General features: G+C 42.6%; 1 protein-coding gene across 2 annotated transcripts; it reads left to right on the top strand.

Moving 5' to 3' along the window:
- Window positions 1–3,079: 3,079 nt before the first annotated feature.
- Window positions 3,080–15,807, top strand: LSMEM1 (leucine rich single-pass membrane protein 1). Of its 2 annotated transcripts, none has more exons than XM_053405785.1 (4): window positions 3,080–3,186; window positions 8,977–9,105; window positions 14,338–14,475; window positions 15,556–15,807. In XM_053405785.1, exons 2-4 carry the CDS (start codon window positions 8,982–8,984, stop codon window positions 15,732–15,734), a joined length of 441 nt encoding a protein of 146 aa, XP_053261760.1. In that variant the 5' UTR covers window positions 3,080–3,186; window positions 8,977–8,981; the 3' UTR covers window positions 15,735–15,807. The 2 variants fall into 2 exon arrangements, with proteins under 2 accessions (XP_053261760.1, XP_053261759.1); XM_053405784.1 differs by having other exon boundaries at window positions 14,335–14,475.
- The last annotated feature ends 649 nt before the right edge of the window (window positions 15,808–16,456 follow it).

Here is a 16,456-nt window from a genome sequence, read left to right as displayed (position 1 = left end):
GACCTGTTTGAAATAGATGCAGAAGCCAAGAGGGAGGGAGAGATGAAGGTTGAAAGCATCTTGGTGGGATAGAGGCATCTGGGGCAGTTGACATGGCACAAGTGCACCGCTGTTCATCTCTACATCTCTTCTATATTTGTTAAATCAAATATGAAAGTGTCCTGTTCTTTCTCCTCCAAAGGATGCCACACCCAGGTAACACTGCTTCCAGAAATTCTCACTACTTGGGGTTATGCAACAACAGGTGGCTTGAGTGCCCAATTTTCAATTACCAGCTAAACATTTCTGGACATCTTCCATTCTCTACCATGGGGGACCTAGTTTTGCTTCTAGATGTAGATATTACCTGGTGCTTACTCTTCTCAGTTTAAAAATGAGACTTGAGACTTTGGGATCTAATAGGACCTGATAGCTGATGAGTTATTTTTCTTATATGGAAGGCAACTCCATCATTATGTTCTAATATGCAATATGGTGCAATGTGACCTAGATACCCTTGAACCAGAAAACACACACATCTTCACAGTACCATCCAGCAGCAGAAGTAAGATGTAATCTGTAAAAGCTTTTGCTGTATCAAAATTAGGTTTAAATATGCTTTCATTTAATTAAAAAAGTCTTACAAGGGTTGGAACCTTGTACAGGAAGCTGCCATAGAAGCATTGAATTGTAGAGTTGGAAGGGGACCTGAGGGTCATATAGTCCAACCCCCTGAAATGCAGGGAGTCAGACCATTCGTCCAACTACTCTACACCAGGGGTGGGCCTCTAGGTGTTGGATTCCCAACAGCACCAGCCAGGACGGCAAATGGTCAGGGACAAGTGACCTGTTGATGCCCACAAGGCCTCTTACGGTCTTAGGACATTGGTACACATGCTGGGTACAATCTTACTAGGGTTTAGCAGTTCCTAAGGATTGCTTTTTAGCGACGCGAGTGGTGCTGTGGTTTAAACCACAGAGCCTAGGACTTGCCGATCAGAAGGTCGGCGGTTCGAATCCCCACGACAGGGTAAGCTCCCGTTGCTCGGTCCCTGCTCCTGCCAACCTAGCAGTTCGAAAGCACCTCAAAGTGCATGTAGATAAATAGGCAGGAAAGGTAAACAGTGTTTCCGTGTGCTGCTCTGGTTCGCCAGAACTGGCTTAGTCATGCTGGCCACATGACTTGGAAGTTGTCCGCCAGCTCCCTTGGCCAATAAAGTGAGATGAGCGCCGCAACCCCAATCGGTCACGACTGTACCTAATGGTCAGGGGTCCCTTTACCTTTTAAAGGATTGCTTTTAAAATAGATCACAGCAGTTTCACCTTTCTTTTTTTAAAAGATTTGTTTATTTGGTTTTCTGATCAAAGTTTTACAATCACATATCCAATACACAACATAAAAACAAGATTCCAAAGAATCGCCTGGACTTCCCTCCTCCCTTTTGTGGGTCCTGTTGTTATTAATCATTTCCTCTTGCATCTTTTATGATAATCCAAATCAGGCATGGGCAAACTTGGCCCTCCAGATGTTTTGGGACTACAACTCCCATCATCCCTGACCACTGTTAGCTAGGGATGATGGGAGTTGTAGTCCCAAAACATCTGGAGGGCCGAGTTTGCCTATGCCTGATCCAAATCTTTTACATCTCCATTATGTCCAAAAGTCACCATTAAACTACAAGTGTTATTTACAATGGTTTTTAAGATAAATTATGAATGTTCCCCCATTATTAAAATTCTGCTCTTGCTGACTTCTGACTCTTCCGGTCATTTTAGCCATTTCGGCACAATCCATCAATTTGATCTGCCATTCTTCTCTGGTGGGTACTCTATATTCTTTCCATCTCTGGGCCAATAACATCTGTGGTCGCATACATAAATAGCCTTTTCTGCTCCCTTGGGATTTTGGCACCTAGAATTCCTAAAAGAAAAGCTTTGGGGTTTTTAGAAAAAGTTATTTTAAACATTTTTTTCAACTCATTATAAATCATTTCCCAGCAGCTTCACCTTTCAGACCCTATCTCATTGACTCGGTGGGTTTTCCTCCCTTTATCTGGCCGGTACGCCATTTATTTTAAATAGTTGAGTCACTTTCCTATTAAAAGTGCCCAAAGTGTCAATTAAACAACCAGAACTTTGTAATGCTAAATCTATTTTTTAAATGGTAAAAAAAAGAGCAAACGTAGTAGACTGAGTAATTTTTGTCCTGCTAACTGGATGAAAGCTGGAATAGCATTGTTACTCAAGTTTTGAATCTGTTTTGGTGAATTTGTTTTATGTTTTAATAATACTGATTTTTTTATTTTAAAAAATACTTAATATTTTTAATTGTTGTAAGCCAGGGGGCATCTGCACAGTCCCCTCCCTCCACTGAAATTCGACTTAAAGGAAGCATTCTATTGTAGTCAACAGTATAGGTTGTGACATGCACTTGTAGTTGTGTGTGTTTGGCACCAGGCACAGTTTCTGCAGTCTGCAAATTTGCCCACTGGCCCAAAAAGGTTAGCAACCCCTCTATGTACGCTGGGTTTTTTTTTTGTTCAGAAAAGCATCCTATAAATATTTTAGAATACTAAATAAATAAAGAAGACTTAAGATCAATGCGACAGCAGACAAGGAAACCAGTGGAGAGGTGCAGGACCATAATTCAGTTAAAAGCCTTGGCTATGTTGAATGGGTTTTGTCTACCATAACAATGAGGCTCCTGCCTCAATCTACCCAGGAGGGTATGGTGCCACTAGATGAGAAAACCAGCTGTATCAGCTTCAACTCTTGAGGCGTTCAGTTCTCTCCAACGGATAGTGAATACATACATGTTTGCAACTTTTATATACCGGAGAACAACATTGCACATCATCAGCATATTTTATTCACTTGGTGGGTTCATATCTATTCACGAATGTTATAAACTTTACCCTGTCTATATATTTTTCTCTCTATAAGTGTGTTTAAAAATTATACTGTCTTCTAACGAAGTATTTGAAACCTGACAACTTGGCTCAAATGAATACTAAATATAGATGGAAAGCACACTGTGTTTCAGAGCTAAGCTTGTGAGTTTAGTTGAGACACTCCAATGGCGTTCCAAAGGACAAGAGGAATAGCATACAGTATGTATTCTACTTGAACGAAATACTGGAATTCTTCTGAAATGATTTAGAATTAAACTCTGGAGAATTATTCTGAATTCTGGACATGGTTAAAGATGTAAGTAACCTTCAGTTTTTATGGTTTAAAATCTGCTAATATTTATTCTTTGGTTAGCTGGATTTGTTTTCAGATCTTTGGTTAACTGCTGTTACCTTTTCTGCTAACTTCTCTCTTCATCCTGAATAAATTAAACGGGGGGAAAAACAAGTGATGAGTCAAAGACCAAATCAATACTGACACCAACTCACTCAAATGCACGAAAGGTTATAGTTACCGTGTTAAGAGCGGCTGAGTTTTGAGTGCTCATGCTGTTAGCTTCTGCTTCCAGCCACACTCAAGGGAAAGAAAACACAAATCACATGCAACTTCTTGGTTTTAATTTTTCATTAGACTTAAGTGCATAGCAGGACATCTGGCTTTTTCAAACTATGCTTAAAACCAGTCAGTCAAAGCAAATTACATTGACTAGAGCAGAGTTAATTAGCTCTTCCATAGTTCTTGCTTGTTGATTCCCTTAACAGGAAACGTTGAGAAAACATCTCCCTCAGAGATTTCAAAAAACGCTATGAATACTGGAGGTGAACCTTTAGAATTCTGTGCAACTTGGCTTAAAGCACTGTGTCTGGTCCTTTGTTGAGGGAAACCAAAAATAGAAATAATGAATCATTATATGGCTGTGTTTGATATGGCTCCCTTCCCTGTGTCACAGTTTCCCATGGGAGCAATAATCCCTCCATCCTGAACTCAGTGTTGCATATATAACATATTTTCGATCAGAATGGGCATGTTCGTTGCAACCAGAGCTTTCCTTGCAATCCTCACTAGTTCAGAAAGAAAGGTTCTGCAAAAAAAAAATTTTAATCACTTATCAGTATTTTTTCCTCCATTTCTTTTCTTCTAATGGGAACCTTTTGCTTAGCTTCCTTGTATTTGAATATATAGTACCCTGATGCTCGGTTCTAAGAGAGATTGACAGCAAATAAGCATGCAGAATGGTGCAGGTACATGTGATGAAAGCTGATGCAGCTGTCAGGGATTTCATCTTTGTGCCTCAGGATTGGCTGTTAGTACTTTTAGGACGCGGGTGGCGCTGTGGGTTAAACCACAGAGCCTAGGACTTGCAGATCAGAAGGTCGGTGGTTCGAATCCCCATGACGGGGTGAGCTCCCATTGCTTGGTCCCTGCACCTGCCAACCTAGCAGTTCGAAAACATGTCAAAGTGCAAGTAGATAAATAGGTACCGCTCCGGCGGGAAGGTAAATGGTGTTTCCGTGCGCTGCTCTGGTTCGCCAGAAGCGGCTTAGTCATGCTGGCCACATGACCCGGAAGCTGTACACCGGCTCCCTCGACCAATAAAGTGAGATGAGCGCCGCAACCCCAGAGTCGGCCACGACTGGCCCTAATGGTCAGGGGTCCCTTTACCTTTACCTTTACAGAGCCAACCAGCTCATTTCAACACTGCAATGCTGTGCATAAGAGATGAAGTATGAGTAAGAGATAACATAAGATGAGCCTCCTAGATCAGGCCAATGGCTCAGCATCTATCCCAGTATCCTGTTCTCACAGTGGCCAACCGGATACCTGGACATGAGTGCAATAGTATTCTTCTCACCTGCCCAGTTTCCCAGAAACTGATACTCAGATGCATGAGGTCTCTGACAGGGGAGGTCATGGCGACTAGCCCTTGATAGCTTTGTCTGCCACAAATTTGCCTAATCCTCTATTTAAAGCCATCTACGTTTGAGGTCATCACTGCTTCCTGTGGGAAGCGCCAACATGCTGCATGAAAAAGTTATGTCATCCTGCAGACGTTCTACCCACCATAGGGCTTATATATGGCAGTTCAAATGTACACCAGTGGTACAGTGGAACTTTCTGATGTGCAAACTTTCTTCATGACAGCCACTACGGCCACATCTCCATAGCAACGTCCATTCTAAAACTATTATACAAGGGGGGAAGGGGGAATTAACCAACCTATTATGGCTGTAATACCAAGCCAGCTTTCCCCCACTTTGCTTGAAATTCATAAGACAAACCTGCAGGAGCAGTCCAATGGCCCATCTAGTCCAGTATTTTCTTCTGACAGTGGTCAACTAGATTCCTATAGGAAGGCAGCAAGCCGGAGTTGAATTCAAAAGCATTTCCCCCAGTTGTGATCACAGCCAGGGCTGGCCAACCCATGAGACAAGGCCTTGGGCAGCAGAATCCACAGGGGCAGCAGATCCCAATGTGGATCTTTATCCCATCCCCCTTGTTCTCAATGTAGAGAAAAAGAAGAAGAGTTTGGATTTGATATCCCGCTTTATCACTACCTGAAGGAGTCTCAAAGTGGCTAACATTCTCCTTTCCCTTCCTCCCCCACAACAAACACTCTGTGAGGTGAGTGGGGCTGAGAGACTTCAGAGAAGTGTGACTGGCCCAAGGTCACCCAGCAGCTGCATGTGGAGGAGCGGAGACGCAAACCCGGTTCCCCAGATTACGAGTCTACCACTCTTAACCACTACACCACACTGTAGAGGTTCACGCTCCTCTTCTTCCATAGCAGGGAGGAGGCTGCCATTTTGTGGTTTGCCTCAAAGGTCCATATGTCTTGGGCAGGCCTTGTTCACAGCAACCGGCATTCAGAGGCTTCCTGCCTCCAACAGTGTAAGTACGACATCTTGCCTGATGAAGAGTTCTGGTGGACTCAGTAGCTTGGTGTATGACATTTTGGTTGGTCTTAATTAATGGATTTTGGAATTTTTGAAATTTAATTTAATTTAAGCCTTAGGCTTCTTTATTTGGCATACGGAAGACGGGCAAATAGAGACCCAGGAAATGCCGTTGCCAATCCTGCAGGAAAATAAGCTGCTCACTTCTGCTCCAACACCTCACTTAGGTAGACTGAGGTACAATGATATACAGTGAATACAGTGGTACCTCAGGTTAAGAACTTAATTCGTTCTGGAGGTCTGTTCTTAACCTGAAAGTGTTCTTAACCTGAGGTACCACTTTAGCTAATGAGGCCTCCCGCTGCTGCCGTGCCGCTGCTGCGTGATTTCTGTTCTCATCCTGAAGCAAAGTTCTTAACCTGAGGTACTACTTCCGGGTTAGCGAAGTCTGTAACCTGAAGCGTCTGTAACCTGAAGTGTCTGTAACCCGAGGTACCACTGTAATACTTCCACGTTGCTAAGAATCAGTCTAATTTTTCAGTTTGAGATAAAAGCATAAGGGCCCCTTACAGTCAATACTGAAGAAAAGATGACTCAGGAGACTTGTGGCACAGAAACCAAGGCACAGGGAAGAAAGTTGGCCAGATATTTTTAATGTCATTCAGCTTGTCCTTGGTGAACTGCCAAAAGGGTAAAAGGTGAAGCCGAGCAGACATTTGTGCACAGCATCAGAACAAGTTGGAAACAAGAAACTTCTCGCAATGTTTGAGAATTTCCTTTGCAGCAGCCCTGTAGCCAGATTTCCTTGTTGGGTGGGATGACCACATTTCTGAGTGCAGCGTTTTTTGTGGGGTGGCGAAGCACATGGCCCCAACCAACTTCCCGCTCTACTCACTTGTGGGAGAGGATGTGGGAAGGCCAGGAGGAGGGAAAGGTAGTGATCTTTCCCCTCACTCCTTCTCTTCCATGCAGAGTAAAATTCATATTTACATAGCCCATTATGTAGGTTAACAGAAAATTTAGTTTGAGCACCAGACATTAAATGACTGGCAGTTTTTTTTGTTTTATAAGAAAAAGGGATGTTAATGATACAGTGAACAAGGTGAAACTGAAAGGTATAAAACAAACAAAATAGTTATGCTCTTTGCAAAGTTAAAGACTTGTGTGGAGTTTGTTTTTTCAAAAAATTAATCTAATCTTGTTCCTGACCTTCAGATTTTCCTTCCTGTTAACTGGATGTTATACAAAGTACTAACTAAAACAACTGGAAACTAATTGTGGAATGCAAATGGAATTTTTAAAAACTGGTTGCTGCATTCATTTTTCTGCCCAGAAACCCTGAAAAAGCCTCATACTGAGCTTCACACATTGGGGAAAATCAGAAATTAGGCCTGAACAACCAGTCAGTTAACTGTAGAGTGTACACAGCCATGTTTTTATTCCTCTAGGGCTGTTTCATTCTTTGCCATCAGGTACACAAGAAAAAGAAGAAAAAATAGCCACTCTGATTGTGAGTACAGTGGTACCTCGGGTTAAGTACTTAATTCGTTCCGGAGGTCCGTACTTAACCTGAAACTGTTCTTAACCTGAAGCACCACTTTAGCTAATGGGGCCTCCTGCTGCCGCCGCACCGCCGAAGCACGATTTCTGTTCTCATCCTGAAGCAAAGTTCTTAACCTGAAGCACTATTTCCAGGTTAGCGGAGTCTGTAACCTGAAGCGTATGTAACCTGAGGTACCACTGTATAGAGAGTGCTTTAAACGAGTAAAGGGTAAGTTAGGGTAGATATTTTTATCAGATTGCTTTCAGTTATCTCTTTATCTCACACTTTAGCAATAAGCACCCAGTCCTGCGCTACTCATCTTAATAACTGCAGGATAAACAAACTCTTACTACTCCTGCAGGCATACAAATATGCCTCTTCATTACCGGCTGCTTTAAGAATGAAACTGAATCTGGAAAGCAGAACAAAGGAAAATTCAAGGGGCGGAGTCTTAATTCTAGCCCATAATACAAAGTTCTAATATTTAACTTGTCAAAGGTCATGGTACTATATTGGCTGGGGTTGTTGTTTTTTGGTCAGGATCAATTAAGTAATTATAGGGTGGTTGTGATAATGAAAAATCCATTCTTAGGGAAAGTCTTGCATGAGCAGACTTGGGATTGTCTCTTCCAGATGATGCTTATCTTGTGTACTTTCCCTGCCTTCTTCACCGAATTTTTCAGAGTATCCTATTCTTAAATTGCTCCTGTAACAAATTAAAAAGATAATTTTACTACAACAAATCCGGGGGTGGGGGTGGGGGTGGGGGCTGTGGCAAAACACAACTCTAGGGAGACAGTGCACCCTGGCTACAGGGGTTCTCTGCACCCTTTAGTCTTTTCCTCCATTTCTGCTGTTAGTTTTCATGTCTTCTCCTTCATTCCACATTCTTCAAATCATGCCCTGCGGCAAACAGGATCGAGACTTCTCATGTCCCCCCATTAGCTGCCCCATGAATGGGGGGGAAAGGCGCCTGTGTCAGCCACCATCACCATGATCGCTCACAGAGACAAGTTCTTGGCACCTCTCCTTTGTTCAGAGTGCCGGGAAAGGTCCTAGCAAAAGTGTAAGCATTGTGTTCAATGTAGGAGAAGCTGAGTCACTGCAAACAGGAGCTGAGCAGGAAAAGCAAACAGTGCCTCATGCATTCTGGATTTTTGAGGGCATATTTACTGAGCAGGTGACATAGGAGGTACTGAACTCCATACCAGCAGCCATCAAGGTCATACGGAAAACCTTGGTGATAAAATCAATGCCCCTAAGTTAGACTTAAACAACAACAACAGCTTCCTATTTGGAGGCTGCCATCATAGGTGTTTGCTGCCTAGAAGAGCAAATATATTGATTAGAGACATGTTGCCAAGTTTCATTTAAAAAAGAAGAAGCCAGCATGGTGTAGTGGTTAAGAGCAGTGGACTCATAATCTGGTGAACAGGGTTCGATTCCCTGCTCCTCCACATGCAGCTGCTGGGTGACCTTGGGCTAGTCACACTTCTTTGAAGTCTCTCAGCCCCACTCACCTCACAGAGTGTTTGTTGTGGGGGAGGAAGGGAAAAGAGATTGTTAGCTGCTTTGAGACTCCTTAAGGGGAGTGAAAGGCGGGATATCAAGTCCAAACTCTCTTCTTCTTCTTCTTCTTCTTCATCATAGGGGTGATGGAGAGCTCTTCCGTGGAAAGTGACTTGCAAAACTTTCATAAAGAAAGGAAGCTTTATGCAGTTGATTCTTTGAACAACTTAAATGAACAAAATCTTTGTGCAGATCGATATCGGCACGCCGGTATGTATGGTGCAGACCATTTGTCAACGACCTTTCAGGATATCAGATTAACACTACTCGTTTTGTGGCTTATTTGTCTAGATAAATGTGTTCTCAGGGTGGTTTAGTAAGAAGGGACCAGGTGTTAACTGTGCATCTAAACCATGGGTAGTCAATGTAGACTCCAACTTGAGTCAGCACCTTGCAAGGTTAAATTAACAAGTTGGCATTCACAATAGGTGGACAGCGTGGTTTGTGTGAGAGACATAGCTTAAATCTATCTGTCTTCTGTGCACATTTTAAAGACAATAGTTCAAAATATATGACTATAGGTTTATTTACACAACTGTGCAAACTATGATTTTCTTTGAAGATGGGGCTTAGTGGTGATATATATTTTCTTCCAAAGAGTGAATTTTGGCAGCTGCCATTTGTCGTGCCAAAGTGCTCCAGGGGTAATAAAAACTGCAGTGGCCAAAAAATCTGTTCTGCACAACAGTTAAAGAACGGTACAGAGACTCTGTCTTCTGTTTCCTTTGATCTTTCTGTTATATGATAATATCACTGGTTTATGAATAAACACTGAACTGGTAGTGATTGCATTCTACTAAGCTGCTTTGAGTCACTCTGAAAATAAAACAGGGTTTTGTTTTTTTTATAAATAGAACAATATGCTGAGGCTGTTAAAAAATTGTTAATTGTCTACTTGTTCACTGCTTTTCAGGCTATGAACAATGTGCTTCATCCATTAGCTGCTTTCAATGTGTACCTCTTTCTTTCTCTAGAACTTTTTAGCTGCCGTATATTTCCCCGCTGAATTAATTAGCTGCATGCGCAGCACAATCCCACGCATGTTCCCAGATAAGTCAGTCCCACTGTGCTTGCTCCCAAATCAATACATTTAGGACTGCCTTAAAACGCCGTATTTATTTATTTGATAGATCTTATATTTCACCATTCTTCCCAGATTATCCTCCATCCAGACACTGACCAGACTCACATCTGCTTAGCTTCATCGAGTTGGCTATGTCCTTTGTCTTCAGAATGTGCCCTTAACCAGCTTGTCAGAAGGCTATGAGATTTTCATTTTGTCTGGTTGTTCTATTTCGATCTGAATCATTTGACTCTAAACTTCATTATTTCAGAGATGGGGAGCCTGTGGCCCTCCAGAGTGAATTAATGAATCTTTATTTGCTTCAGCCATTGGCCATAGCAATAAAACAACAATGCTAAATACAAAGAATAGAAATAAAAAGTCAATTATATAAAATACATTTTAGGGTTTTGTGTGGCCCTCCGGATATTGTTAGACTTCAGCTCCCATCATGTCTTACCATTGGCCATGCTGGGTGGAACTGATGAGAGTTGAAGTCCAACCGCATCTGAAAGGCCACTGCTTCCCTCTCTGCTGTGGAAATGCAACCCTTTCTGGGATCATTGTTTCTTCAGCAGGGGTTCAGTTGTCCATGATATTCCCTGACAAGACAGATAAGTTTCCCCGCTCCATATAGCCATATCCGATAATCGTTTTTCAGTTGCTCCACCCTAATTTTATTCTCATGTGTATTTGTCTCTACTGTACACATGGTAACAAATATTATTTTTAGCTCTCAGTGCTCAACTCCCTTGCAGTGTTCTGAAAGTTCTTTGGAAGTTATTGTCTCTTGGCAGCATTCCACATTTTGATGCTGGAACAGATACAGAATCCTGTGGCTTGTCCTTAACTTAGAAAGCGTGCCTATATACAATTTGTCTGAAAGTTCTCGGTAAAATGTGTGCTATAGAATAGTTTGTTTCTGATCAAATGGGCAGGTGTGTCAGGACTATCTCTAAGTGTCTTGAGTCCCTCAGTGTGGTGCCCTTTGCCAGCCTGCATGTGATGGCCTGGGATTCGGACTCGGAGGCTAAACCTGAGGAAACCCTCACAGGAGTCCCCGCCTCCAGAACCAGCTCAGCCAGGGCTGGGGCTTGAGCCTGTAGGGTCCTCACCTGTGCTGGATCCTCAGGTGCAGGCACCAGCTGAGTCTGCTCTGGCTCCTGAGATGATGGAGGACCCATTGCCTGCAGGTGCTCCACTCTCAGCCCCATCAGGGGAAGCTGAGGTTGCCTCTGGGTCCAGTAATCCTCCAGCCTCTCCTGAGCTGCAGAGGCTCAGGGTAGAGAGGCGGAGGGAACTAAGTTCCTGCAGGAGGAGTGCTCGCCTCCAGGCCAGGAGAGGTGAGTCACCTGTGGACCGGGACCGCTCTATGCCTCGGGGCAGATAAAAGCCAGCCAGCCCAGTCCCAGGTTGTGGGAGCAACATTGTTGGTAGCCTGTTCCTGCCTGCACCCTGTCCTGCTCTTCTGCCAGAGTTCTTGACCTCACCCAACTCCCTGCCTTGGACCCTGCTTCAGATTTGACGGATAGCCTCCATACCGCGACCTCAGACTGGACTTGGACCTCGCCGCACGGTTAGCCCTCGGGACCAGCACACTGCAGCTTTCCCCTCTAGGTTGCATCACAACCAACTCTGCCCTCCAAACACTGGCTTTGTCCTTCTAACTCTCTAAGAGCTGGAGGAGGGGCCCCACCCATTTTCATCTGGCACGGAGCCGCCTTTCCTTTGTTGTCTTAATGGCCCATTGCCTTTCTTTTGTTCCCGGCTGTTATCTCACCAGGAAGCTAGCCTGGCTTGATTAGCTTTTAAGGCTTGCTAGGATTATACAGGTATCACACCCAGAAACTCATAACAATATTATAAAACATGAGAGGGGTAGGGGTGTGTGTGTCCTGATGACCCATATTATGTGGTGCCACTCAGCGCTGCTAAGGGTTACTATGGGCTTCCAGTATGGTGAATTCATCTTAGCACTAGAGTTTGCAAATCAATGCAGGCTTTGAGTTTTTAAAGGACTGCTTCTCACAGCCATTTGTTTTCCCTTCGTTTGACTTCAGTGGGCTGCTATCCAGTATGCGGTTTGGGAATGCAGCCTTGGAGATGTGTGCTCTTGCCCTCTAACATTCAGACAGATGCCCTCTTTATGGCTGTCAGCTGTTTTTACGCAGGAATCTGTGATCAGCTTTCTAAATTGCAAACATCCTTGGGAATTTTATTATTATGTTTTCAAGTAATGGTTTTATGAGATTTTTTAAATGCCCCAATTAATGCAATGCCTTTGTGTATGGTAAGATAAATATGAAAACTGAAATTTCTACATTATTTTGTTTTGTTTATTACATTTATATCCCACTTTTCCTCCGAGAAGTCCAAGGTGGCATACACTGCTTTCTTCCTCTTCATTTTTATCCTCACAACAACCCTATGAGGCTAAGAGACAGTGACTGGCCCCACGTCACCCAGTGAGCTTCATGGCTGAGCAGGGATTTGAACCCTGATCTCCCAGGTCTTAGTCCAGCATGCTAACCACTATACCACATTGGCTCCCCACCATATTTATGTGCTGAAATGCATTATCAGGGGCTCATTTATTTATATTGGATCTCAACATGGGCGATATATAACGCAGCAAGCCTGGAACCATTTTAAATGAGCTTCTGAAATAGGTCCCTTCAGTTTAGCCTGGGTAGAGATGCAAGGCTGCATTTCTATTTTGGCCAAGAACACAGCAGCGCCACACTGTTAGCAGCTTGGCAGGGTTTCTTGCTCACGGATGGTTTTCATTACTTTAATCTAAATTCTCTTGGCCAGCTCACTTTCTAAGGACTGCCCATTAAGCAGAGCGGACAAGAGACATTTGTTAAAGATAGCTTACTGTGTTTGAAAGCCCACCCTAAGGGTATTCCACATTTCATTCCTGTGACTGGGAAGCTGCCTCCATCGTGATGGAACTCAATAAACTTAACACATAATAGGTTTGTTATGAATTGGAGGAAATGGGGGAAAGAGGGGGACAACTATTAAAAGTCTGCAAACTTTGGTTTCTCCTCAGGCACGAAGATTTGTGTTAGAAAAATTAGGCTTGCTCTCAAAATTTGTCCAGTACAGCCAATTCTTCAAGTAGGGATTTATGCTAGTCCACTCTGTTGATTCTCTGAGGGCTTTCTGTGACAGATACTTTAAAAATGGTTCTGTTCATGCCTGGCAGAGAAGAATCAGGGCAGTTGTGGGGAAACTTTGACCCGTCGGATTTCCTTCCATGCCTAGCCATGTTTGCTGGGGCTGATGGGAATTGTAGTTCAATAACAACTGGAAGGTCAAAGGTTCCCCACACCTGTCCTAGGAGGTTTTTAAAAGTCAGCTAGTTATTATGTCGTCACAATTTTCTCTGTGCCTCACGTCCAGTCAAGAGTGTGCCAAGAAGTCAGAGTCAAAGGAAGGCAGAAGAAAGCACAGCAAAGTCAGAAATATGTTATCGTTCAGCCAAGGACCCCAAACAAGCAGCCTCTTATAGCCTTTCCTGTCCAGTGATCAACCTGGAATCAATCCAGGACCAGAATTGCTCTTCACATGGGCAACCGCAGGTGGAAGACATCTTGCACTTTTTATTATATGGCCCACTATACACTGGACCCAGGAGGCGATTTCTCACCTGACCATACAGGAAAGATGTCTCTCCCCAGCAGAGAAGGTCCTATGGCTTCTTAGCAATGTAAATGCTTCAGTGACTCATAAAGTCACCCTTTTTGCTTTGGCGGCCAAAAAGATCAGAAATAAGACTCTGGACCATGCTCCCTCAAACTCGGCCCTCCAGATGTTTTGAAACTACAATTCCCATCATCCCTGACCACTGGTCCTGCTAGTTAGGGATCATGGGAGTTGTAGGCCAAAAACATCTGGAGGGCTGAGTTTGAGGAAGCCTGCTCTGGACAATTTAGCAGTGAACTGTAAAGGAGACACAGAGACCTAAATAGAGACTATTATTTGTGGCACGGCACCCCTTTTGCTTGTATTTATTTTTTATTCAGATTTGTCATGGCCAATGGCTAGTACAATAAAGTTATGTGGATTGGTTGGCTCCCCACATAGGCCAATCACACACACGGACACATCTGAAGTAACAGTCTATTGAGTAAGCATGTGATGCGTTTTAAGTCCCCTTTTAAGTGAATAATTGCTTATGACGCTGTAATTAAGAGTTTCTTGAATGACATGATGGTGGTGCATTGCTTAGCAGTGGGAATACATGGCTCCAGTTCAGAAATTATTAGCATTTCCCATTATTATCTTCTTAAAAGCAGAGCCAACTTGCTATGTTTATTCTCAAAGGCCATTGCATGTTTTCCTCTTAGAATTTTGTCTTTGTTTTACAGCAGTCTGGGAAGAGAACTTACACAGTCGGAGGTGTTTGACAATTCAAAACAGCATGAGGTGCCAAAGCTGGTTCTTTGTCACATTGATCATTACTTTAATTGTCAGCTTGGCACTAGTTTCTTTTGTAATAATCTTAATAGGTAAGTAAGCATGCCTTCGTTCTTACGATATCGATTGCAAGGGGAGGATAGGATGGAATTTAATAGCCTAGATTCTATATGTTTTGTAGCATGCTCTCATCTTTGATATGTGGCACAATGGATAAATGAATAGATGAATGAATGAACGAACAATGCTCACAGTGGCAATAAAGAAGTATTTTAGTATAAAGCTGTGTGAATAGCTAAGAAGCTGATCTTATGTGAATGGAAATCTAAAACCCACCATCCAGTCAACACTGCCTTGTTTTGCAACTGGCAGGGAGGGAACAGGTGGTTTATATTAAAAGAGACTTGGGTAATGCAATTTGATCTCCTTCTTATGGTGTTTTAGAAATGCTATGTGATTCTCCTGTTCCTCTCCAACCCCCTTCTCTCTCTCCTTTGTACTTTCCTAGGATAGGCATGGGAAAGAATGAGAATGGGAGTATGTGGGCGTGTAAATTGTACAGTTGGTGTGATTTTGGCTGGAAGTTAGTTTGAGGTGGGCTAAATTCTGTACATGAAAAGGGAGGAACTCAGAGGAATTTGGGGATTATGATTGTCACAAACGGTAATACAAAGGCAATGTTTTGAAATTATAAATCACATGATATAATAAAATGTATAATATTGTGGTGGTGGGGTTAAAGTCATTTAATATGGAGAACTGCTGAAATGTTACCCCAGGAAGGCAGAGATGAACACCAAATAAATGCAGAGGAACACAGTCTTTGGTTCAGTGGATCAGGATGCCAAAAAAACTATTAGTCATGATTTTATGATAAAAATGTGTATTTGCTGCTGTCCCCCACTCATAAGCACAGTTAACTTTGCTTGGGACATGGCAAAGTAATAAACGCAGCAGTCTTGTAAACTTAAATGTTCTTAAAACCTTGCTTCACCATTCATACATTAATTTCAGCCTTCACCTATGCCTCGACTCATCGTGCCTGGAAGCAGGTTGCTTCAGCCTGCTGAGGAGAAGGGTGCAATTTCCTGATTATGCAATTCCCTGTATTATGAACCATATTCAATCTGACAATCTGAGTGCTGGTTTAAACATTGCCTTTTCTTCCATAGTTCACACTGGAGACAAGATGGATGAAGTGTCAAGAAAAATGGTGCTAGAAAAGAAGAGCATTGAAGATCTTAAGGAATTAAACGACATGATTTTGCAATACCTTAATCAGACAGAATGGATGGGGAGTATAGGAAACTTCAGCACAAAGCAAGCAAGGGAACCACATCCAGGCTATTGACTAAGGGAATATTGAGCAGCTGGAAGGATCAGGAGAGTGTGTAATTTTTGCAATAAAATCCACTCTCAGTATACTTACCTAATTCCTGACATCTGTGCAACAAAGCTTTTTATTAATCATTCTGTAGGCTCCATAACTCTTAAGAGTGAACTTTAAAAAGCCTGCTAAGCATTTGTTTCTAGAACTATGGTGCATTGGTGCAATGCAGTTTCTAGGTTCTTTCTCATTCCTGTGGTTATTTAAAATACGTCTGATTTTGAGGTGATGCATCTAGATCCCACACCTACAGACACTTGCAGATGGCGCAACATCCTGTATTGTGGTTCCCGTTTCTTGTTCAGTATAAACAAAAAAATTAGCATCTGCTTTCTCTAAGGTTACATATGTTTATAGTGGCACATCATAAAGTGTCTGCTTTGTCTTGTGTTATAAAATTTGCAAGTGAAGGTAGATGGGATTTACTCCTTTGCAAAGCACATTTTTATGTTTTTTTATTATTATACAATTAAGGCAAGCCTTGATTTGCAGCAGTGCAAATGTTGGGCTGGTTTCACACATGTGTATACATCACATACTTTCTCAACACTTTAAGACTCTCAGCCAAATGTGTGAATTGTCTCTGTTGAAAAGCATTGTTTGAGATGACATCTGGTGATAGGAAAGTTCTATCTATAGTGATTAATCTGTTCAATGAAGGCTGCTTGATCCCAGACATAGTACCG

Source organism: Podarcis raffonei, chromosome 10 (assembly GCF_027172205.1).
Source record: "Podarcis raffonei isolate rPodRaf1 chromosome 10, rPodRaf1.pri, whole genome shotgun sequence".
Classification (NCBI taxonomy): Eukaryota; Metazoa; Chordata; class Lepidosauria; order Squamata; family Lacertidae; genus Podarcis; species Podarcis raffonei.
The sequence above is the reverse complement of the archived record's forward strand: the minus strand, read 5'-3'. Positions and strand labels throughout refer to the sequence as shown.